Source organism: Zootermopsis nevadensis, unplaced genomic scaffold, assembly GCF_977971745.1.
Source record: "Zootermopsis nevadensis isolate Lab colony 2312 unplaced genomic scaffold, Znev_1.0 Znev_ptg000020l, whole genome shotgun sequence".
Taxonomy (NCBI): Eukaryota; Metazoa; Arthropoda; class Insecta; order Blattodea; family Termopsidae; genus Zootermopsis; species Zootermopsis nevadensis.
The window spans coordinates 8,592,497-8,616,261 of NW_028259152.1; the positions used below are offsets into that span (position 1 = coordinate 8,592,497).

At 37.4% G+C, this 23,765-nt stretch overlaps 1 protein-coding gene across 8 annotated transcripts; it reads left to right on the forward strand.

Moving 5' to 3' along the window:
• Positions 1-455: 455 nt before the first annotated feature.
• Positions 456-23,310, forward strand: LOC110835368 (protein SERAC1). 8 transcript variants are annotated; one of them, XM_022075506.2, is made up of 15 exons: positions 456-552; positions 8,148-8,281; positions 8,538-8,726; positions 11,534-11,661; positions 12,486-12,587; positions 13,293-13,425; positions 14,513-14,656; positions 15,616-15,864; positions 16,045-16,237; positions 16,828-16,992; positions 17,808-17,935; positions 19,448-19,606; positions 20,599-20,745; positions 20,830-20,896; positions 23,003-23,310. In XM_022075506.2, the coding sequence occupies exons 2-15, from the start codon at positions 8,191-8,193 to the stop codon at positions 23,064-23,066; spliced, it is 1,959 nt and encodes a 652-aa protein (XP_021931198.1). In that variant the 5' UTR covers positions 456-552; positions 8,148-8,190; the 3' UTR covers positions 23,067-23,310. The 8 variants fall into 8 exon arrangements, with proteins under 8 accessions (XP_021931198.1, XP_021931199.1, XP_087208007.1 ...); XM_022075507.2 differs by lacking the exon at positions 456-552 and adding an exon at positions 7,127-7,218; XM_087351881.1 differs by lacking the exon at positions 456-552 and adding an exon at positions 7,225-7,571.
• The last annotated feature ends 455 nt before the right edge of the window (positions 23,311-23,765 follow it).

A 23,765-nucleotide genomic window follows, 5' to 3' on the forward strand; every position in this document is an offset into this window, starting at 1 on the left:
TTTGACCAGTTTTCTTCTCCCATTCTCTCTGTTTGTGTACAGAATGACCCAAAATGTACGTACCAAATATAACACCAATTTTCTCCCTAACGAGTGATTATAATTTATTTACAGAGCAGAAGGGGGTTATCCTAATTGAGGTTTCCTGTGGCCTTCCGCAGCCCATGCAAGCAAACGTGCCTGGATAACTATCGCTTCCTTCCACGTCCTTTCCAATTAATTGTTCATCAATCATCCTGCCAATTGACACTATTTTATCTGAGCTGAAGTCGTCGTCGAATAAATCACAAATAAATAAATAAACACGAAATATATTATGTAGCCAGAAAGGTTCAGTGAATCCGGACAGCGCATTCCTAGTAATATTTTCTCGTTTATAGTGTCGCTTCGCAGAATGTTGCCTGGCAACATGCCACCTCTCAACCCTGTGCTTACCGCTCTTCATCTGTTTCCAGGTGGACGAGCAGAGCGCTCAGTCGGTGCAAATTGCAACTTGAGGCGGAAATCAGAGTGGTCCCAGTGAGGGAAGTGGATATCTACAGCGCAATCTGTGTAAGATCCGAGGAACTGGCAACAACAATGAACTGTCTGTATTCACAATCGTTTTACATCCAGAACGGAAGAATGTTTTGAAGATGACGCTCCCAGTAGACATTTACACACAATTCTTTCCTTCTTAATGAACCGATGAAGACAGACAAGTTCATGTATGACCTAGCATGATTAGATCTGACCGATTAATCCAAGGTAAAAGTAATTCGAATTAACTTACATTTTTTGATCTACTAAACTTCCACATACTCTATGGTGCAGGGACTTCATTACGATTATTATCGTTTCAGATTGAATCTATGGTGTTTTTTTATTATTATAGTTACCATCTTGTAAAAAATTATGGAACTCGACGTTTCATTATCCTTTGGAAATATCTTGAGTTATTTTAATCTAGTATGAGCCGGGATAGCTCAGTCAGTATAATGACTAGCTACGGCTGGACGACCGGGGTTCGATCCCCGACAGGGGCAGAAGATTTTTTTTTCCTCTAGCCTCTGCGTCCAGACCGGCTCTGGGGCCCACCCAGCCTCCTCTACAGTGGGTACCGGGGTCCTTTCCCGGGGGTAAAGCCGGCCGGGGCGTGATGCTGACCACTCACCCCCATCTAGTGCCGAGGTCAATAACAAGAGGAGCTATACCTTCACTCACCCCAAGCGCCTGTATGGCACGTAGCGGGACAAAATAATAATAAAAATATTTTAATCTAGTCCACAACCTTGATATATATATCGAAATTTTGTAAGTATTCCATCCTCCTTGATTAAATCAGCATAATAATATCAGGAGAAGACAAATTATGAAAGAAGTCTGAAGGTTTCAGACAAAGTTCAAGAAACCACATCGATTCTGAAGGGTTCTGACGATGGTATAATACAATCTGGACCAGTCATTGGGATCATCTCATTCTAACGGACCCCACAGAATAGATGCCCTTCCTCTACACTACAACTGAAGACAAGTCCTCGAAGCGTTGCGTTTTATAACATCAGACGATGGACAAGGTCCAAAAACCCAGTAATCCAGATTCAAGACAGCAATTTTACAAATTATTGATCCATCCATTATTTAAACCTGTCTTCATCTTCCTGTTACATCCTTTCATGTCCAAATACTTTCCTCGGGCCTTTGTTCTGAAAGAAATCTGTGTATTAGAACTAGCGATCAAGTTTTCCACCAATACACAATACATGTTATTGACATCACTTTCAGTTCTTTGCCTTACGCACACTGTTGCTCCCTTTCCCGTCGCAGTCGGTGTCAAAACACGTCTAACTTTACCCCTACCTCTTACCAACACGTAAGACTTCAGACGCCATTATAGCTCCCGCAGAATGTCGCAGATGAGACATGTGTCACTTCTACACGAATATGTTCAATGCGCGTTGCAGATACTGCTTTTCGTTCATTTGAGAACCAGAGTGTGTAGGGAGGGGGAGGGGAAAAAATGGCAACCCGAATGAAGTAGCCGAAATCATCAGAGGCGGCCAAGACACGCGCCAACAAACTTATGAACGTATTTCCAAGTCAGACATGCAAGTCCGCAAAGTTCCTGCTAACGAGACATGGCATGTGAGCAAAAGGTAACAGATATTAACGGAATAAAAAGCAAAATCACAAATAATAAAGTAAAATAAGAAGAGTAAGAAGAATAAGATAAATAACAAGGAGGGGGAAGACAGAAATTAACAAAACTGGAGACGCTGAAATGGCGTGGCCCTCTTTCCTTCAGTGTAGCCGACTGAAATTCTGCAAATATTTTTTTCACTCTCCAATGCGTGCTACATGTTTGTCCCATTTCATCTTTTTCGGTTTTATCACCCTACCAAATTACGAAGCTTCTCATTATGCAATTTGTTTTTCTTCATCTTTATGTTATTTCATCCGTCTTAAAAATATTTTCTATATTTTAAAGAATATAATTTCTATGACTTCATATTCTGGTACAAAATTACCGTAACAAAATTCAAAGTTGATCGATGTTCACAATTACGTGGCATTTTATTGTGATACAAGGGATCGATTGGAATGCGACCCAAAAGCCTGTGCAGCGGCAACATTTCAAGAGCTTCATTTTTAAAGAATTGTATGTAAATATATTTAAGAATACGTATAACCCTACATTGCAGTCCGTTTGTGTATTGTATACAAGTACAACGCTGAAGGGTTCCAAAATAAGCAATTTTTTTAAATCACTTTACTTGTTACAAGAATATATTAAAACATCTGTTTTTTGTCAAATAAATATTTTGTATAGATTCAGATTTTTAAACAACTATTATATTCATCATATAGTTTCGAAGATAGAAATACGAGATACAGATTTCATTACGCTACATACTGTGGGGCATAATTACATGAACCTGGTATCTATTAAAAAAAATCACCCTTTCATGTCTGTCCCGCTACCAGCCGGTCATATTGATGTTAACTGTAGAAAATTAGCATGGTTTGAATTCTTTGAAGTCTGGCGGTACTTGCTATGATATTTTCATCCCCTGGGGACGCGAAGGAGCGAGAGAGCTTCAAGAACCGGATAATCTAATTCTCCCCGCTACGCGACCTTTCATCATCAATAGCGGGGTCATTTTGTTTCTAAAGGGGAGTGTGAGTTACGCTTATAATGGCACCATCGCGCTCAGATTGTGATCATGAGTGCATAGCATGTCTGTCAGTCTGTCTGTTGTAATGTTCATCGTCCATGGACCCGGAACGGAGCACACCGGTCGGGAAAGTATCCTCGAGGTTCAAAAATAGTTTTCAACACGTTTCTATTTTGCGTTGCTTGCACGTATAGAGGCGACCACGTTCTGTGATTGTTTATAGACGTTCAGTTCTTGAATGCTCTCTTTTAGGTCGCTTAAGTACCTGTGTGAGGCGGTTTGATCCATCAAGACATGGCCTTTAATCTTAGCGACAGTGACGTCAAAACTGTCTGGGGTCATTCCTTGTGTGGACAGGATATCTGGCGCCCGTTTGTCTGAGTGATGGTTCTCTGTGAGGATTCCCCACGTTTTTATTTAGGTGAGGTATCGGGGATTCACCGAGGTCACTTCCGAACGCATAAACGCAAGCAGGTCTTCATGCAGTGCCTGTCATTGTCGGCCGATTTTAATCATAACTAGAATGTACCAACAGATTTTAGTGAAATTTCTGAATATCGAATTTCGTGAAATCCATTCAGCTGTACTCCAGTTGTTACATGAGAAATACAGATGGACACCCAGGCACCGAGATTAAAAAGTGCTAACTTTAATTAAGTGGTGCCAACTTCGTTGAAAAGCTCCTGAAAAGGTAAAATTCTTAAAAAGTACCGCGCCGTGAAGGCCTAGTGGACATAGTGGTAAAGTTTACACGCTATTTCAACCTCGGTTCTAGTTGCAAAGTGAGTGATGAGATTCACACTCCGGCCGTTTTATCACCGGGAAAATAATTCACTGTGCTAGGTGGGTCCCAGAGATGGTATAAACAGTGTGGTGGTTAAGAGAATGTTTGCAATAGACATGAATCGAACTAATCACACCGTACTGACAGATATTCCAATTCACATATTGCAGGTAGACCTATGGTTCTAAATATACAGAACTACTAAATTCCTTGTAGTTTTAACTCTATTCAGAGGGGAAATTGATAATCAGTCTGGATCGACTTAATAGATCATATACTGATCAGTTATTTGGCACTCGTCAGATAAAGAAACAGAGTGCAGTGGAACTTCAAGAATATTTATGAGAAGAAAATATTTGAAATAAATAAATAAACAAATAAAATAAATACAGTGAAGTGCCATTTGTGAAAGAATTTTCAGAAAACCGCGTTATTTCGTCATAAGTCTTATTCTATTTGAACTGGGAAAGATAATTTATAAACACTCTGTAAATTCCTGCAACTCGCGTTTCTACCTCCACGTTACAGAGGGGTTGAGGGTGAAATAGAACCAGAATGCAACTTTGATATTCAAATACGCGCGTTTGCACCACAAAGAGCACTCGTTGTTAACATTTAGCATAGATAACTAACAATGGGATCACTGCGGTTGTTTCGCTGCTCGCAGCGGGCGAAACCGAACACTCAAAGGTAATGCGTCTACTTGACAGATCACGTCATCACGACTTGTCACAACGGTATTATCTTAACATTTTGTGATTAATTTCATTAAAACGTGGCTGTTTCCCAGCGAATGCCATAAAAATAGAAGGAGGCACAGCGCGGTACGAGTTTTGGGACAGGATGCTGTGGAGAATATTTGAACCTAAGGGGTGAAAGTAATAGGAAACGAGAAAATATGAAGAGCTTAATAATGTTTATTCTTCGGCAGATATTCGGTGATAAAATCAAGGACGATGGAAAGGAGCATATAGCATGCATGGGGAGATGGGAAGTGCATAAACAATTTTATATGGAAAACCTGACGCGAAGAGGCCACTTGGAAGACCAAAACTTTTTTGGAGGATATTAATATCGTTTGTAAGGATTTGAAATAGATTCGTCAGGCTGGAGTTCAGTGGCACGCTTTTGTGAGTATGGTAATCAAACATCAGGTTACATAAAAATCGGTTATTTTTTACGCTACCGAGTGGTTAGCTCCTTTGCTACGTGTTCGAGAAATCCAGGGTTCAAATCTCGACCAGGAGACCGGCTATCTTGACTGAGATTTTCCTCAGTACGTTCATGAAAATATGATGGTAGTACTTCAAATTAAACAGTGACCACTTCTTTTCATATCTTTTCCAATCCATTATTAATCGTCTTATCATCCAGTGATATATGGTATGAGCTAACAGCCTCTTTAAATAAACCACAAATTAATAAAATCATGAGTTTAGTTCACGCTTGGTCAGGAATGGAAGTCCGCATTTAACAGTGATGTGTTTTCCGGTCTATATACAGACCTTACGATGGACCGATCCGAGAAGTCCTACTATTCTCTAAAAGACTGTTTCAGAACTAATTCCAAGTCGGAACAGGTCATACTAATTCGTAAGAAAAGCCCAATTTTCATTGGACACATCCATTGTACAAAAGTACATTCTTCTTTCAGGATGGTTTTCTCTCCATCTACAAGTAAAAGGAAACTACGTGACCTCTTAGATTAAAACTTGTCACTAGGCCCGTCTGGAGGCTCTAACACAGACCAGACAAGGATATGACCAATAGTGGGGTGAGGGCAAGCCGCTAAAGAAAAGCATGTAATTTTTAATTTCCCTAAATAATTACGTGAATAAGTTTTACGCATGCCTGAATGTTACAACCGCACAAAACTTCAAGACTATTAACAGTAAGCTCTTCATCCTATGCTACAAGTTTTCATGCCCACCATGTTGTTACGTTGATTTGCGGTAGTTCGTTAAAACAGGGAGTCTTTTAATTACACTACATGATACCCGTGTCAGATTTCTCGGAAGCAGATCAATCGATACCTTTGATATCGATGTTCGTAATTTTATCAAGAATCGAATGGGCGGAAGTGAATGTCTCGTTCGTTATTAGATACGGAAAAAACGAAGTATCGCAGTTCGGACTCTTTTGTTTAGAGTGAATTGACTTTTTAATAAAGTGGCTGATGCTGATATTGTGATAAAATTGTAGAGGACTGCAAAATAAACAAATATAAGTGAAAGAGGAGAACTTGAAGCGCCGAAGGCATTTTAAACCCTCACGCTATGGGGGGGGGGGGGTCACTTAAGAGAAAAGCTAGATAAAACGAAAAATATACGCAAAGTTGAAACTTTATATAAACTGGCATTTAGTCTGAAGGGTCTACTTCTTAAGTATGCAGTATGAAATACGTTGAACCGAACAAAAATTCTGTAGGAAATGATAAGTGAAGAAGTATCTTTGATCGGTATTCCCCACCCTTAGAGGTATAATGACGGTTACTATTTCAGCTTCAAGATGCCACTGAAGTAAATAAGATAATGAATGAATAAAATGTGTTTCTTAGTAAGTAATAGGCATTTTTCTTTGCTTATAAAATGTGTACACGTCTAAATCATTTGAACGTACAAATTCTAACGGAAAGGTTAAGATAGGAGTCTTCAACAACCATAAGTGTGTTAGATCACTGGAGCACAAAACAGACATGCAACTATCTCGTTAACTGTACCAGAAGCAAAAGGAAGTCGCTGTTGCACTTCAATGAATGAAGCACTAGATGTCAGCACCAGCTTGAAAAGTCAGAAAAGTGACTGAACGGAGTTACCCACTGACCGCCATTCCCCCTTTACCCCTATAGTGTTCCCTAATTTAATCTTTATTAATAGGCCTACTTCGCTGTTTTTGTGGTAGTATGAAGAAAATCTCCCGTTCAATGTCATGATAGTCAAAGAATCGTTGGTATACGAAAAAAAAAAGTCAAAACAAGCTTTACTTTCAATTTGCTGAGGAACTTCGGAATTAGATTGAATTGGCTTTTTGAAACAAATTTCTAGTTTACCGATGTACAAACATCTGCATGTAAAACTCAACCCCAACTAATACGTATGAACCCCTGCACGCTCAAAACGACGGGAAAAAATGACAATATTGAATTATTTCAGCCGTATCCCGTTGTTGCAGTTGATGAACTACTTGAAATCGATACGGCTGTAATTTCACCTGTTTTGTCACTCGATGAGCAATTGTCACAAACATTTCCTGTCTCCTGAAATTTTGTTAGCAGTCGTGGTACAGTATTTTATTACTCCAAAAGCTTACTTCTTTGTCACGATATGCACTGCAAATTGCATAACGACAGCATCAAACACTTTCGATGAGAAGTAATGTTCGAGAATGTATTCTTATGCTCGTGAATACAGAATACAATATTCGCAATTTCACAGATTTATCGCAACTGGCGTGAGTAGCAGTGTGAAATGTTAGAAGGCGATACTTAATGCTATGCTAATGTTGTTATATGCAATTAAATATTGGCATGAACGGATTTTTCTATGGTGAAGTTACTGAAAATTTGTATCCATGAAAAACAAAAAAATAATAAGATTGCTTAAAATTACTGGATCTTTTGTATTTATTAGTGGGTTAGTATGTTGTTATGTCAATGAATTTTATACTATATTTACTGTTCATCTTGTTGGTACATATGTATAGTGTAACCTAACCTATAATGGTGAAGTAGGTCTGTATTGTGTTGCGTTTATGCATTGTTTCTCAGTAAGCATAAATATCCACCTGCAGGTAGCATTTGCTGTAATACAAGAACAACTTGATATAAATTACAGAGTTACATTGTCTATCATTTTATACATATAAAGCAAAATTGTTTAGAAGAGTCCTTTCCCTCTTGTGATGTCATACTTGACACAAAATTTGTGTTATGCAAGCATTACCTAATCTAAGAAAAGCAAACTAAGGAAGGGGAGTCTTTTATGCTGATTCACAGAAACCAAACTGAATTAAACTCTTACCTGAAAGACTGTACTTGCACAGTATGTATTATGTAAATTGAGCAGTCTTGTGGAAAGACTAATGTAATCTGCAAGAAGACTGCCAGTTACCTATCAAAGATTTAAACAAGGTACCTCACAGTTGAAAGTCAGACTTACATTTTACATATCAATATTGTGATTGTAATTAGTGCTATATAATTTCAACAGTGGAGGATGGTTTGTGTACCAAATCTACAAAACGAGACATGCCATGAGTCAGGCAATGACAGCTGATTACACTGACCACAAGAAGATTGCAGATTATATATATATCAATGACCCTCAATTCCATTTAATGTATGGTGAGTATGTAACAACTTCACAGTGCAGACTCTGCATCACACAAATTGCACACTTGTCAATTCACACATAATGGACATTGGATGAGAAGCAAATAATAAATTTTATAAACGTTTTAAATCTTTTACTTTTTACAACGTTTATGTCCTTTTCTTGGATTATAGCAAATATACTGTACCTAATTCATTACATGTTAAAAGACGATGTGATTTGCGTGTGTAATACACAGATATAATTCTCCTGTTTTTCACATTATAGAAAGGAATCAAATATTTGATCAAGCGAGAGGCACAAAGCAAAGAACATCCCGGTTTCCAGCTCTCTTTGGTTTCTGGAGGTCACTAAAGCGATCATACTCATGGCGGCTAGTAGCAGTAGCACGAAGTGGAGATAGAACAGACAGACTGAAGGCTGTGCAGCTCCTTGCTGAACTGAAGAATTTGAAAGGTGAGTTTGTGTGTTCTAAAATTAATTTTTAAAGAATTAAATTTGTTACACCTCTTATACAAAACATTGTTATCATCCTTTGCAGGGATGAATCACAGTTTTTTGCAGGAAAGGCTTAACACAGTCATATGCGACTAGAACCAAACAGTTGTGTGTTATATGATATTTGAAGTTGATATGTCACCCTTAGTCCTTAAAAGATTAATGAAAGGAGAAATGTGATAATTGTGCCACTTCGTGTCATATTGTTTCTCTGAGAACTAACTGATTATATAAAACCCATTATCAGTTGTTGTAATATGTGGACCTCAGAAAGTAAAGGGTTTGGTTCTGTTCAAAAAGAATATTACTGCTTGATTTATTAAGCCATGCTGAATATTTGGTAGCAAAATGTGATTCCAGTTATTATGACATCAGTGAATGCATCTTTATCATAAATTTGTTTAAAGTATGTAGTTTCTTTTTTCCACATGTTTATAAAAATGAGCTGGTGTAAATTTATAAGTACAGTGAGTAGCTACAGATTACACCATTGGGGTTTAATTTCTGGAAGGAGCCGAGATCCCCCCCCTTGTGTCCATGCTCTGGGACGCTCCTGTTATGTGGGTACTAGTGTCTTTCTCTGGAGCATGAAGATGACTACTCACTTGTATGTAGCATGAAAATCTAGACTGTGTGGTATTTTTCTCATGCTATAACCCACTTTTCTTCTGTTTCATATTTCTGAGTGGACTGTGGCCTGTGTGTGACTAATTTAGTATTTGTAACACTCAGCTTTCTCTTTTGTTCTTTCAGTGCCACGTTTTTAAAGGTTTGGTTAATTGAACAGGACAGTTTTTTTAAGCAAGAAAGGCATCTGTCAAAATTAAACTGTTCTGGAACATGCCTACTCTGAATGGTTTTTAAATGTTATGGCTTGAAGTTTTAAATGAGATATTTACAGACGTGGTTGTGAAGCCACTGCTGTGGCTAGAGAAATTTTGTCTTGTGAGTTAAGAATAGAAACAAATATACAAGTATTCTATCTTGCTTCCTTGCAAAACATGAGGTGTATGAAGTTAGTGCCTTGTATATGAATAGGGTCTTACAAGTGGAAGAAATGTTCCTTTAAATGTGCAGGCAGAAATATTGTAGGTTCACTGTATTCTAAGTTGAGTGTCACGCCATTATATTTGTCGCAGCGAATCTCATATAAAATCTAAATATAACTAATATAAAAACAACGTACAGATATATCTTACTAGTGTTTCATTCAAAACCTGACATGTTTCAGACCTTAGTGGTCATCATCAAGGTTTATCAGGTTTATTATGTTGCTACAGTTCATGTTTTTGCTGTTGAGGTTGTGACAAACATAAACGATCGTGAAGATTTCTGTCTTCTGGGTTGTTTCGCTGTGTAGTCTGGTCGATGGTTACCAACATTTCAGAGGTCATACTGCCTCCGTCATCAGGGCGATGACAGAGGCAGTATGACCTCTGAAACGTTGGTAAAGATCGACCAGACTACACAGCACAACAACCCAGAAGACAGAAATCTTCATGCTCACCACTGTGAAAACCTCAAATCTTACATAAACGATAGTATAAATATAATAGTGCACTACATTAGAGTAATCATAAATATTAAAATATTTAATTAAAAGTTCATTATTGCCTTGTTATTAAAACAGTTTTAAACATCTGCTATAAAATGTAGTATGAATATCATGTTAAGATTCATTATATGTTATGTAGTACATTTCATGGTGAATGCAGACAAGCTAAATCCTTATAAGGTCTTGTTGCTTCTTAATAGATAATCGTGTCATTTGACCAGGTATCGTGTGTTACTTGTTTTAGCTACTCCCTCTCATACAATGCATATTTGGTGTGAACATCTGTACATGTGTTGATTAATATGTTCCAGGTGTTCCTAGTATATTTTAATGAAAGAAAGAGAAAATATATAAATTTAGAGCAGCAGATGAAATGTTTAATTTCACATGATTGTTGTATTTAACATACAGGGAGACCGAAAAGTTGCACAACCCATATTGAAATATTTATTGATGGTTGCAATTTAATACAATGCAGTTGGTTTTTTGAACACACAGTATCACTGCAAGTATACTAGAACCCTTGCAGGTCACGTCGTGTTGTAACGTGCTTGCACGAGTCTGTTGGTTGTCTTTCAGCAATTGAAGTGTGAGGATGACTTTTTCACAAGCACAGTTGGGGACTTCCTGTCTAGGATCTAATCGTTTACTGTCAGATTGTGGTGTGATGCACTTGTGAGCCTGACTTCCTGTGTACCTCCCCAAAGTCAAATAGGTGATTAACTTTTGTCATGTTTTTGTTTATCAAGTAACTGTCTATCTTTTTTATTTAAATAAATATGCAGCCTTTATTTAATATTAATCATCCACACTTTGTTAGCATAATTGATCTTTATCATTATTTCACGTGTTGTTCGTTACTGCTTGTTAATAAGAATATGGACTCCATATTTTGAATCAAATCTCTTGCTTTTGACATCAGAATATGTTCTTGAAATCTAATCTTAAAGTTTGTTGCAGTCTAGACATTTTAATTTGTATATCTATATGGTTTATTTGTGACACATTAAATTGTAGCCGTTGGTTCAGTAATGGCTAACACCTAGCCAACTTACTTTATTTTTCATTAATAATAATAAAAAAGTTAATTAAGTGTATTTCTCACGCTGATTAACCTATACCATGCACTGAGTACTAGCTCAGTATATGTTTGCATATCAATAAAAGTATTTTAGACCTCTCCTGTTTTCAGCTGTATTATTCTTTTAAGATTGGGACTGTCGACATGTGGCCCAAATGTCTGATGCTCGTACAGCAGTGGGACTTGCTCACAGTGAGGGCATAGACTTGCGGTTCTTCTTGAAACCTCCTAACTGGCACTTATCTCCATCCAAAGAGGTAATCCTGGTATATACATGATTTATTGTATGTTAAATATCAGAATATTTAAACATTTAATACACTTAAACATATTCAGAGTTTTGTTAAACTTTTAAGTGTTGACTGTCTGAACCAGAACTTTCAACACTATTTATACTAAAGTCTGTCTGCTGTTAGACACAATGCTGAGGCATTTTCGCTTTGTAACAGTATGTTTCCTTTAATGTTCCTCATAATATTATTATCATATTTGCAATGTTCTTGGTCTTATATTGGGTGCTTTTACAGAAGTTATCCTATCAAAATTCTGTATGGTGTCCTTATATCATCCTCCTTTCCATCATGTTTGTTCATCACAACTTTCTTGGTTTCGCTGTCATGAAGTTTCTTATCTTGAAGAATTCTGTTTCCCAAATACTTTCACTTCCGGGTTCTGGAATTTTCTAGAGCACTTTATTTTCACAAGCTTCAGATTACATAGCACTACAACCCAGAATACAGCCATCTTCACACTCACCACTGTGAGAACCTCAAATCCTAATCATGCTTTGCATTTGGGAGGCCATTGATATTTATTTTGACTGGGAGATCTACAGTTCTGACAGTTTTTGTGGTTTTCCTCAGTAATACTCAAATGCTGAATAATACCTTAAAATGGGCCATAACCACTTCCTGTCACATGTTTCCAAGCTGTTATTTGTAATCATCCTGTAATTTTTTTAATGCTTAATAGAATTAAACAGAAATGTTAGTGCATTGTCTTTAAGTTTAAAAAAAATGTAAGGATAAGGATTGAGCCATAAATCATAAGGCGAGTTTCATGAAGTTGTGTTATGTTGCAGGAATTAACGGACAAAATGTACAATCTTCTCCTCTCTTTGAATGATGCAAAGAAACATCCTTGCATTACATTATTCCTTTCAAAGGCATTCCCTGAGTTGCAGGTGAGTTTATATATAACATTTGCCTTAATCACTGGGTGGAAAAAAAGTATAAATAGTAAAAGTTGAAGGTTTCTCGTCATTTGAAACATACATGTTGTTATATAAAATAAGCAAACAAACAAACTGTTAACACTATAAATGACACTAGTGCCAAGTGTGTTTCGACCTTAATGACATGGGTCCGCCGGCTTTACTTTCCCTCTGAAGGAAGTTGTGCTACCAATTTTTATCACCCTTAAAATTCTATCGGCCGGGATTGAACCCGTGAACCTTGGGTCCAGTGGCGAGCACACTAACCACTAGTCCACCGAGGGCGACAAAGCATACATTTACATAGTAAAACCCTTTGAGGTTGGTGAAAAGAGGCTACCAATGTGAACTAATACTGTAATACAAGCCCTCACAATTAACTTTAACTTAACAAACAGTCACAAATATAATAGAAACTGCCCTTCATATTGAATTAACACATTTCTACAAATAAGATACAACATGAAGTATCCTGTGGAGGCCATTTCCAATATTTTCTATAATGTGCATAAGAAAATATGTAATTCAGATATTCTTGTTTTACAATCACCATGTATATTTGTACCTAAAAGTTTAGCATTCTTTCAGTGTATTGCACACAGATTAAAATTTAGTTCTAATGAAATTTCTCTGTGGTATATACATATGTACATTGCTGTTTGTGTTTCTGTGTAGTACAGACATATTGTTTTTGATATCGATCTCGCTACCATGGAGCTCCCGCAGTCCCACATCAGAAAAGATAATGTTCTACCACTCAGCATTGAGAATCTGTTGCACCATTCTACTATTGAAGATAATGCAAAAGGTGAGCATATTAATACCTGATATCACAAAATGCTGTCCATTCTTTATGAAGACCTTTGTTCAGCCGAAGAGAGGGTAGAAAGTGGTAATAGAGGGAAGAATCAAGACAGACAGTGAGCTCCATTAACAATAACAGAATTTTAGATTAGTGGAGAGGTAAGACTAAGACAGGTAGCCTGGTCCACCAGGTTGGGGGTTGATTGCAAGGCTAACAACCTTGCACCGTAAAAAGGAAGATGTTTCGAAGCCTCAATCAGAGCCTCGGACAGTGGACCTAGCAGAGGACCGAATGGAAGAGGAGAATTGAGGAGGCCATGGACCGAATACGGACCGGAGAGCCATAGAAGAAGTAGAAGAAGGTAGTATAGCTGTAAGGTTGCTGAAAAGCATTGATTAGTAATTATTGTTAAGATTTATTCATTCCTCTGTAGCACTACTAGGTTTCTGACGAGCCATTGGCTACTGTGAGTAATGACGTCATTTCTGTTATTTTACTGATGTCATTTGAATATGAATGTCTTGATAAAATAAACTAAGGTAGTATGAATTTTATGAAAGGGGATGAGATAAACAGAGTTCTTATTAAGTGTCTTTAGGCAGTATTGTAGATCAGCAAAGAGCAAATAACTGTTAGGAAAGAACTATAATCATCTCTCAGTTTTTAGATTACAGTTTTTACACTGTTAGTAACTTGTTAGCAAATAGATCCTTGCCTTAGAAATGGGAGATTTGGTTACAAATCTTTGGCAACCTCAGAAGAATCTAGATGCTTTTAGACACAAAATATAAGTGAAGTACTATTCCTACAATTGTAATAGTATTACATAATGTGCAGTCCTGTAGAATGTATAACTGAAAATACCAGCATGTGGCTGTATAGGCCTGTAATTGTTTTCTTAATGTGAATATTTCATATGCTTTTCACTAGATTTTTTAAAATTTTCTGCAATCAGATGTAATATATGCAATGCAAAATTGGGAACTGAGCTAGTTTTCATAAATTATCGTGTGATATTTTTTAAATCATTATTCCTCCATTCATTTGTTGTTTTACTAGATAAATGTTGATTTTGATTGTTTGCTTGCAGACATTGTTAAGTTCGGTGGTCTGCCACTGATTGTGAATTTGTGCAAACATTTTAAGGGTGATATAGATATCACCATTAAGTTGGTAAACCTGCTGTCCAACATCTCTGCACAGGATGGAATGCTTCAGCACTTTTTTGTTACAGGTAAGATAACATTATTTTGTTTTTATTGAGTTGTTTATTGAGAACCATTTACACTGATGAACACACAGCGTGTAATGACAGTACAAACCCTAAATAAATAAAAATATCATTGTGAACTGTGAGAATTAGACTTAATTCCTGTGTGTATACCAGGAAGAGCAAACCATTAACACCAGTGCCAGGTTGTGCACAGTGAAATTTTGGCTGGCACAGATTATTACAGGTTTCTTCCATACTGTTATCTGAGCCACTTGGTAATTCCAGCTGAACTTATCCAAGCAGGCAGAAGAACTGCACTCAAAGATATATTTGGAATGAGGAAGAATTACCACAGTAGTGGAAAGAATTGTTCATATAAATTAGAGACAAAACAAATTTAATTAATTTCTAAGCATCATACTGCATTTTATCTGATATTCTTAAATTATTGATAACAGTCAATATGGATTCCGTCATAATAGGTCAGTCAACTACTGATCAAATCTTTTGCATTCTGCAAATATTAAAGAAAAGTGCAATATAATGAATCGGTAAGTTTTGTTTGTCTCTAGTCCTTAACTAAGCATCATGCCATGTCTGAGTGCTGGGTGTAGGTGAGTGGTTAGCTTCATGCCCTGGCCACTTTGCCCCCAAGAAAGAACTCCAGAACTCAATGGGTGTAAGTCGGCACCTCAGCTATTTTGTATTTTTAAGAAAACCATTGAATGAAAAGTCTGGAGATTGACACAAACAAACAGAATAATTTTTTGTTTTAACCCCGAGTATGAAGTGGCAGCTATGTGTAGCTGATCACTGATTCTATATTTTTCTAAAGTATAGAATAAATGGGGCTTTCCCTACATACCCTCTGTACACATTCATGGCATTTTACTTAGACACAATGAAACTTAAGGGTTTAGTGTTATGGAAGTTCATTTACTATGCATACCTAATACAAGGGTCTGTACTACATGTAACAGGATGCATTGGGCTTCTGGCTGGGTGGGCACAGCACCCCAATATCCGACTATCTATACCAGCTACACGTGCATTGGCCAACCTAGACATGGATGATACAGCTGGAATTAAATTCTCGTCACATCTCCATTTACTTTACCCTTCTGTACGCCATGCTGATTCACCAAAACTTGATGTCATATTCATACATGGCCTCCTTGGTGGCGTGTACTTCACGTGGCGCCAGAGAGATCGCAAAGAAACAAGTCCAAGTATGTTGCATCAGTATGTTACATTTCTGCTGATCAGAATTTATTGCTACTGAAGTCTCGGTTACTGCATGCTGTGTGGGAGAAGTAAATGTACTAATCCTTTCACTTCATGATTGATGCAGTGGTATTGGTTATGTGATGAAGTATGTGAAATGACTGTAATGTCATATTTGTTTTCAGGAGTTAGCAGTAGGGTTCATGGACAGGATATAGGCTCCAGTGTAAGTGATGAGCAAACAAAGGAGTTCCTGGAAGACATGGCTGAGTTGAAGCATGATGAGTGGGATGAATTAGGGTCAGATTTTGAAATGGTTCTTTCAGACTGTCCAGAAAATTCAAATTATGAGGGTGAAGGACCATACTCATTTAGTGGGTAAGTTCTGACTGCCTTTTAATTAATTAACAGTTTTTCAGAAGAAACATTTTGTGAATAATGTCTCCAGTTTTGGCCTGTTAGATTTTCTTGGCCACTGCTCACGTTGCTGGTGTTGGAGAGTACATTTCTGAGGTGTGGGCCATCTATGAAGTAGATGTTGTGGAGTGAACATAGTATTTAACATGGCATATACTGCTTTTAGCATAGAATCAGATCCATCTATCTGTCAACTGGAAGGAAAAGTAGAGGTGTGTGGGAGACTGCAGTGAAAACAAAAACCATCATGTCAGAGTACCAGAGTGGCAATGATGTATTCAGAAATTGATCTTTTATTTCACCCTCATTGATCATGTGGGATATCGACACAGTATGGACAATTACACATGTATTCACAATACATGAAAGTGGTTATCATTTATAGAATTCTTCCAAGAACTGACACCTGTTCAGTCTGTTACCATTCTACATTGCTTGACTGTGAATCAGAGCTTGAACAAATATGATTTTTTAGTGGTGTAGTTGATATGGCTCCATTAAATACAATGCAAATAAACCAGTAAATTATTTCAAAGTTTTTTTTTGTGCAGTTGCCATCCTTGTATTCAACAATCCATGGAGGACTGCAAAACATACATATCATGCTGGCCACGTGACTGGCTCCCACAGGACTGCCATCATCTGCGTATTATTGGTGTGAACTATGATACCAATTTGTCCATGTGGTCTCCCACATGTCCTGTTGAGAGAGTTACGTGAGTTGTCATTTTCTTCACCCCTAGTTACTATGACTTAACTCCATATGGCAGAATCATTGAAATTTGGTGGTCTGATCATGCATGCTATGTGCACTGCTGATCTTGTCTTTCTTGATTCATTTGTCCAAATAATGTTTGGTAAGGTGAAGTAGAACAATAAAGAAGATTGTGATTGGCTGAGCACGTAGCTTGGATGTTGGAAACAAGAATTATGTATATGATGTGAAGCTTTCACAGCGGCTTTCATTAATAGTCTTCTCAGGCTATCAGCCGTGTTAGTTGGTGATCAATCGCCGTCGTTTCGAGCTACGAGCCACACAGTCAACAGCCTTGAAAATGAGGACAGAGATGGTCCTCGAAACGTCAGCGATTGATCACCAACTAACATGGCTGATAGCCCGAGAAGACTTTATTAAAGAAGTATGTACATAATTCTAGTGAAGAAATCTTAGGGAATAAAAAAGGAAATGGGAATAGGTTTTTGTTGGTTACTTATAAGCTGGGGTCATGCTCTAGTTCAGACAATTAGTCACCATCATTTTACTGCATAGACTAGATTTGAGTACAAGGGCAGTCCATGTGGCATTTATAGCAGATTGGGAAGTACTGGGGCAGTTTTCACTATAAATAATTTAAATGGTTTTTGTCTTTCCACAACATGTTACCCTTCATCAAAGGTCAGATGGGTCTGGTAGTCTGCACAAAGCATCAGTAAATGACCAAACACAGATATGGGAGAGAACACTTTAAAAGGCAAAATATCTGATGGAGCTGTTGCTTATCTGAGTGCCTCATTCTGTCTTGTCTTGCAGAAGGAACCTGGAATATCGCAGTAAAGAACTGATGAAGAAACTAACACAGGCTGGCCTTGGCTCACGACCTATTGTCTGGGTTGCCCACTCTATGGGTGGGCTACTTGTCAAATCATTGTTGACCAAAGGTAACTCTTAGCTTCATTTCCACACATACGTCCAGTACTGTAATTTCTCAATGAGCATTTTCAGTTCAGTTTAAAAAACAACAACATATATGATCACCATGATGATTATACAGTGTGTCCATAAAATAATGGTGGGATAACAAACAGTCATAGTTTTGGAACAAAGCACGATAGAGACATGAAATAAATGTCAAAATAAAGAAAAACTCTCCAAGTTTTCGATACATAAACAGGTTCTAGCTCAAGCGCATGCGCACTGTGCTACAAGGTCAATAGCCACGTGAAGCTTGTTGGTCGCCATGATTACGGTGCAGAGGAAGGTTCAATGTGTTTTGTGGCTTGCTAAGTTTGAGTCAGTTACACTTGTTAGGTGTGAATACCGTCGTGTGTTTAATGAAGAACCACCACACGAAAATAACATCGCCGTTGGGAGAAACAACTCAGAGAAACGGGCAGCCTACTGAAGCAGTCACGTCCAGGACGACCATCAGTGTCTGACGATACCATTGAAGCTGTGCGAGCAAGTTATCTGCGTAGCCCGAAGAAATCAATGCGGAAGTGTTCTGTAGAGTTAGGCGTTTCAGAAACAACTGTTCACAACGTTTTAAAGAAACGACTATGCTTTACTGGTTATAAAATTCAGGTGTTACATATAATTTATCCACAGGACAAAATTAAACACACGACGGTATTTACGCCTAACAAGTGTAACTGACTCAAACTTAGCAAGCCACAAAACACATTGAACCTGCCTCTGCACCGTAATCATGGCGACCAACAAGCTTCACGCGGCTATTGACCTTGTAGCACAGCGCGCATGCGCTTGCGCTGGAACCTGTTTATATATCGAAAAACTGGAGAGTTTCTCTTTATTTTGACGTTTATTTCATGTCTCTATCATGCTTTGTTTCAAAACTATGACTGTTTGTTACACCACCATTATTTTACGGACACACTGTATTACTAGTAGTAAGACATGCAGGTTGGTTTTCATCTCAACCAAGCTACTGAGATTCTGACAGGTTTTTCCATGGATTTTCTCAGCCTGACCAGGTGAATGTCAAGTTTTATCTTCAAAAATGCCACAATTTCCTATTTCCATATCAGTACATACTGTCTCATGACCTTCTTCCATGTCATTCAGTATTATATAAACTATATACTTGAAACATTGTATGTTAGTATTAGCAGAACACATACTATTACTTACTAATACATAGTATTAGAGGTTTTGTTGAATTGTGGAATGTTCATGTTCATTAGAATCTAGAATAAAGAAGCACCTACCATATACTGTTACAAAAAGAAAAAAATTCTCTTTCGGTTGTACCCCATTCCTTCATTCTGTATGTAAGAATATTGACAAGTAACCAATTTACTTCTACCATGTTGCAATTCAGACATTTGTTTGTCAGACTACGATGTTGAAAGGTGTAAAAGATTTTATATATAGAGAAAGGGTATAACAGCAGATGTATTTTTAGCCATGTTCAGAATTTTATGTGTATTTAGCATCCCAGGATGAGGACGAGGAAGTACATGGATTATGTGACAATACGAAGGCAGTGGTGTTCTACAGTGTACCCCACCGAGGCTCGCCACTCGTTTCTCTGACACAAGCTACTCAGTTGCTTTGGTGGCCATCGATGGAAGTGAAGGAGCTACAAGAGAGTAAGTAATCAATCATGTATGTGCATTGGCTGTTTGTAGTTTGCTCTTGAAGATGAATTACATGATTTGTTTGATATATGAGGTTCTGTTTTATTAACCCTTTCCCTGTTGGTGAACTGACTAAGCTGAAGAGGCAGTTTGCTATGCCTGTCTTGGTCAAATGTTTCCAGTTCTAGGAGGCCAGTTTCCAATTGCATGTATTTCATATACTAATATAAGCACAATAAAAGAGGAAAATCTATATGTTGTGACAAAATAACTGTACAGTAGTTAGATACATGTTTTTCTACATCACCTTTCTTTTGAATGTGTTTGGTCCGCCAGTTCCAAAGTTTCCTTGGTCCATCAGAATAAAATGTTTTTTCTTGGGCCTTAATCAATTCTTATACTGGTTCTTTCCCTGACTGTTGGTTTTAAAATTGTATTTACATTTACAATTATTATCAAGCTTCTCATGATTACTAATTGCTAATTATAATCCAGTCTTCAGTATGCTGTCATTTTGTGTGAACATTTGTAACTATACAGAAAATATCTTAATTTCTTATATTACTATTGTGTGCATTTCCTGTAGGTCAGTAAGTTCTGTTTTATTTCTCACATAATTGACATCATGTTCTTCAATTGAATATTCCCTAATTATTCTTTATACTGTATCATATTCATTAGGTTATCATAACAGTTACTCTCTAGACATTATATTCAAGGGGTACATGCTTTTAGTCAGACTAGCAATTGCCCTGATTCTCTCCAGGTGAATATCTTCAAACAGCTGACAACTGCCTCCTTCCAAATCCTTTTTTGCAAATTTAATAAACAGAATCAAATTATTCATCATTATCACTTTCTTCATCATACACTTTAAAATTAGTGAGAATTTAACTGTTTCAGTAGTTAGATGTAAATATTTCATTCTCACTGCTGTGGTTATGGCAAGTATGGATGTCTGTTTCTTATTTCATAATCCAAAATATGTGTATGACTATTTGTAGATTCGCCGGCACTACTAAGCCTTCATTATGAATTTCTGAACTTGGTGGAGAAGGCAAATATTGAAGTAATCAGCTTTGCTGAAACTAAGCCGACATTTCTGTCATCCCTCCACCTGCAGTTTCGCTTTGTGCCTACTCACTCGGCAAGTGAGTACATTTCTTTGCTGAATGTTTATGCACTCAGACCTAGATATATGTTTTTGTCAAATTTAAGATAATCTTTGTTTCTAGATCCTGGCATTGGTGAATTTTTTGAAATACCTCGAGATCATTTGTCTATCTGCAAGCCATGCAGTCGGTAAGCAATTTGCATTGTTCTTTGTTTCATAATGTGGCTATAACAAAGCAGGATAAAAAGGCAGCCTCTGTCTCTGAATAATAAATTTGGAGACATATGTGTTCATTAATTCATCACGAGTATCTTGATCCTAATTCCAGCAAGGAATTAGTATCCATTCTCAAGTTAAAATGCTTTGACATGGGAGTAATTCTATATAGTAGTTTATTTAACAATACTTTTTCAGTAGCTCAGACTACATAGTGTCAAACAAGAGGATGATAGTGAATAATGAATTTGAAAGGATGTGGAAAGCGTTTGTGGCCTAATTTAAGGTACTATCCCCACATTTTCCTGGAGGGACTGAGGCAACAACAAACCTGTAGGGATAGCAGGTCTCCAGGCCAGGGTTAGAATCCAGGACCTCCCAAATATAACTAACTAACTAGATGGCTTACCGAACCCGAAGGTTCATCACCGAATTAACCAAAGCCCTCCACTGGACCCTGTCCTGGGCCAACAAAATCCAGTTTCCTTCAACTCCTATCTCCCATAGATCCCGCCTGAGATTATCCTCCCATCTACGTCTAGGTCTCCCCAGCGGTCTCTTCCCTTCAGGTTTCCCAACCAGTACCCGGTGCACACCTCTTGTTCCATCCATGCACGCTACATGCCCAGCCCATCTCATTCTTCTCGACTTAATCACCCTGACAATATCGGGGGAGGAGTACAGATTTTTAAGCTCATCATTATGCAGTTTTCTCCACGCCCCATCGTCTTCCTTCTTAGGCCCAAATATCCTCCTCAACACCCTGTTCTCAAACACCTGCAATCTGTGTTCCTCCCTCTGAGCGAGAGACCATGTTTCGCACCCATACAAAACAACAGGCAAGATTATTGTTTTGTACACTTTAATTTTCAGGTTCTTAGAAATCAGACGGAAAGACAAAATATTTTGAACTGAGAAGTAGCAAGCATTTCCAGAATTTAATCTCCTCCTAACTTCCTCATGAGTGTCATTTTGATTTGTTATTGTTGTTCCCAGATATTTGAACTTTGTAACCCTTTCAAAGGACTTATTAGCTACCCTAAGATAATTTTGCCCACCTGTCTTCTGATGACGAGATACTACCATGTACTTAGTTTTTTTTTAATTTACTTCTAGCCCCACCTGTCTACTAGCCTCTAGTAAAACTTCTGCATTCCTCTTTATTGTATTCATATCATCCCCCAATAAATTAACATCATCAGCATATGCCAATAGCTGATGTGTCCCGTTCAATTGCAAACCCTCCTGCCTATCTTGGACTTTCCTGATAGCATATTCTAGCGCAAAGTTAAAGAGCAAGGGAGACAAAGCATCTCCTTGTTTTAGACCGTTCTTGATGAAGAATATCTCAGATACATATTTACCTACTCGAATTTTGCTACAGGTTTCATTTAAGCACATTTTTATTAGACTCACTAGCTTCTTTGGTATACCAAATTCAATAAGAATATTATATAACACTTCTCTCTTCACAGAGTCATAGGCTTTTTTGAAATCTATAAATAATTGATGTACGGTCCCACCGAACTCCCATTTTTTCTCTAGTATCTGACGAATGCAAAGGATCTGATCAATCGTTGATCTGTTTCATCTGAACCCACACTGATGATCCCCAATAATTTCATTCGCATATGGGGTTAATCTTACCAAAAGAATGTTTGATAAAATTTTGTATGAGGTTGATAGCAGCAAAATTCCTCGGTAATTACCACACTCAGTCTTGTCCCCCTTCTTATGAATAGGAATAATTATGGATTCCTTCCATTGTTGTGGCATCTCTTCCTTATCCCAAATTAACTGTATAAGCTTATGGATCCTCATATGTAACCCTTTGCCACCTGCTTTAATTAATTCTGCTTGAATCTGATCAATACCTGGAGATTTATAACTTTTCAACTTCCCAATGGCTAGTTCAACTTCATCTAAACTAGGTTCTGGCACCAACAGTTCAGCTGTATGTATTTTAATCTGTCTAACCATGAACATTTAAGAGCTCACTAAAGAAATGTTTCCACCTACCTCCCAAATATAAAAACTTTATTTTTAATGTTATCATGAATTGATGTTCTTTATTGCAGGCTGTCATTCCTGTACCAGAAGCTACTGCATTTAATTCAGAAATACATACCATCAGATGAGTGACTTAGCATGATATTTATGATGTCAATATACCTACAGATCAAGTTATATTTTATTTATATTAAGCCATATTTTTTATGTGTATATGAGTACTATCTGCATCTGTTCTTTTGAGCATTGTATGCTGCCTTAACTTTTCTGTGGTAAGGAACTTGGTACAGTATGGCAGGTATTGTCTTTACAGAAAAAATTGACATCATTAAGATCCTTTATTTGAATGCTGTTAAATACATTATGAGAGGTACAATGTTATTTTATTTCTTCTCTCCCCTCCCCCATAAACCAGAGCATTACATGTGCACAGTTTCCTGAGAGTTACCATTTATTTCCTGACACTTCCTTGAGTGACAGGTCAGCTTACTGGTGAGTACAGTGTATGCTGTTATAAATTCTGTTGGAATTCACTTCATTTAATTACTGAATCAGTTCCCATAGATATGAATCTTCATCCCCATTATTTACTTCATAATTACTAAGCTCACAAGCATACCTACAGTCTTCTTCTCTGCCAGGCACTGTATTTATGCTGCTTGCTTTGGAATTATGGGGTTGTCTTAAAAAAATGAACATCAGGGCCACTGAGCTATGTTAAATAGCAGGTCTGGTTTTGAAAACATATAGGATATTCCATTGGAATCTGTTGCTTGGATAAAAGTGTATTTTTCTTTAAATTTTTGAAGTCGGGGTCCTTTATAAGGGGTT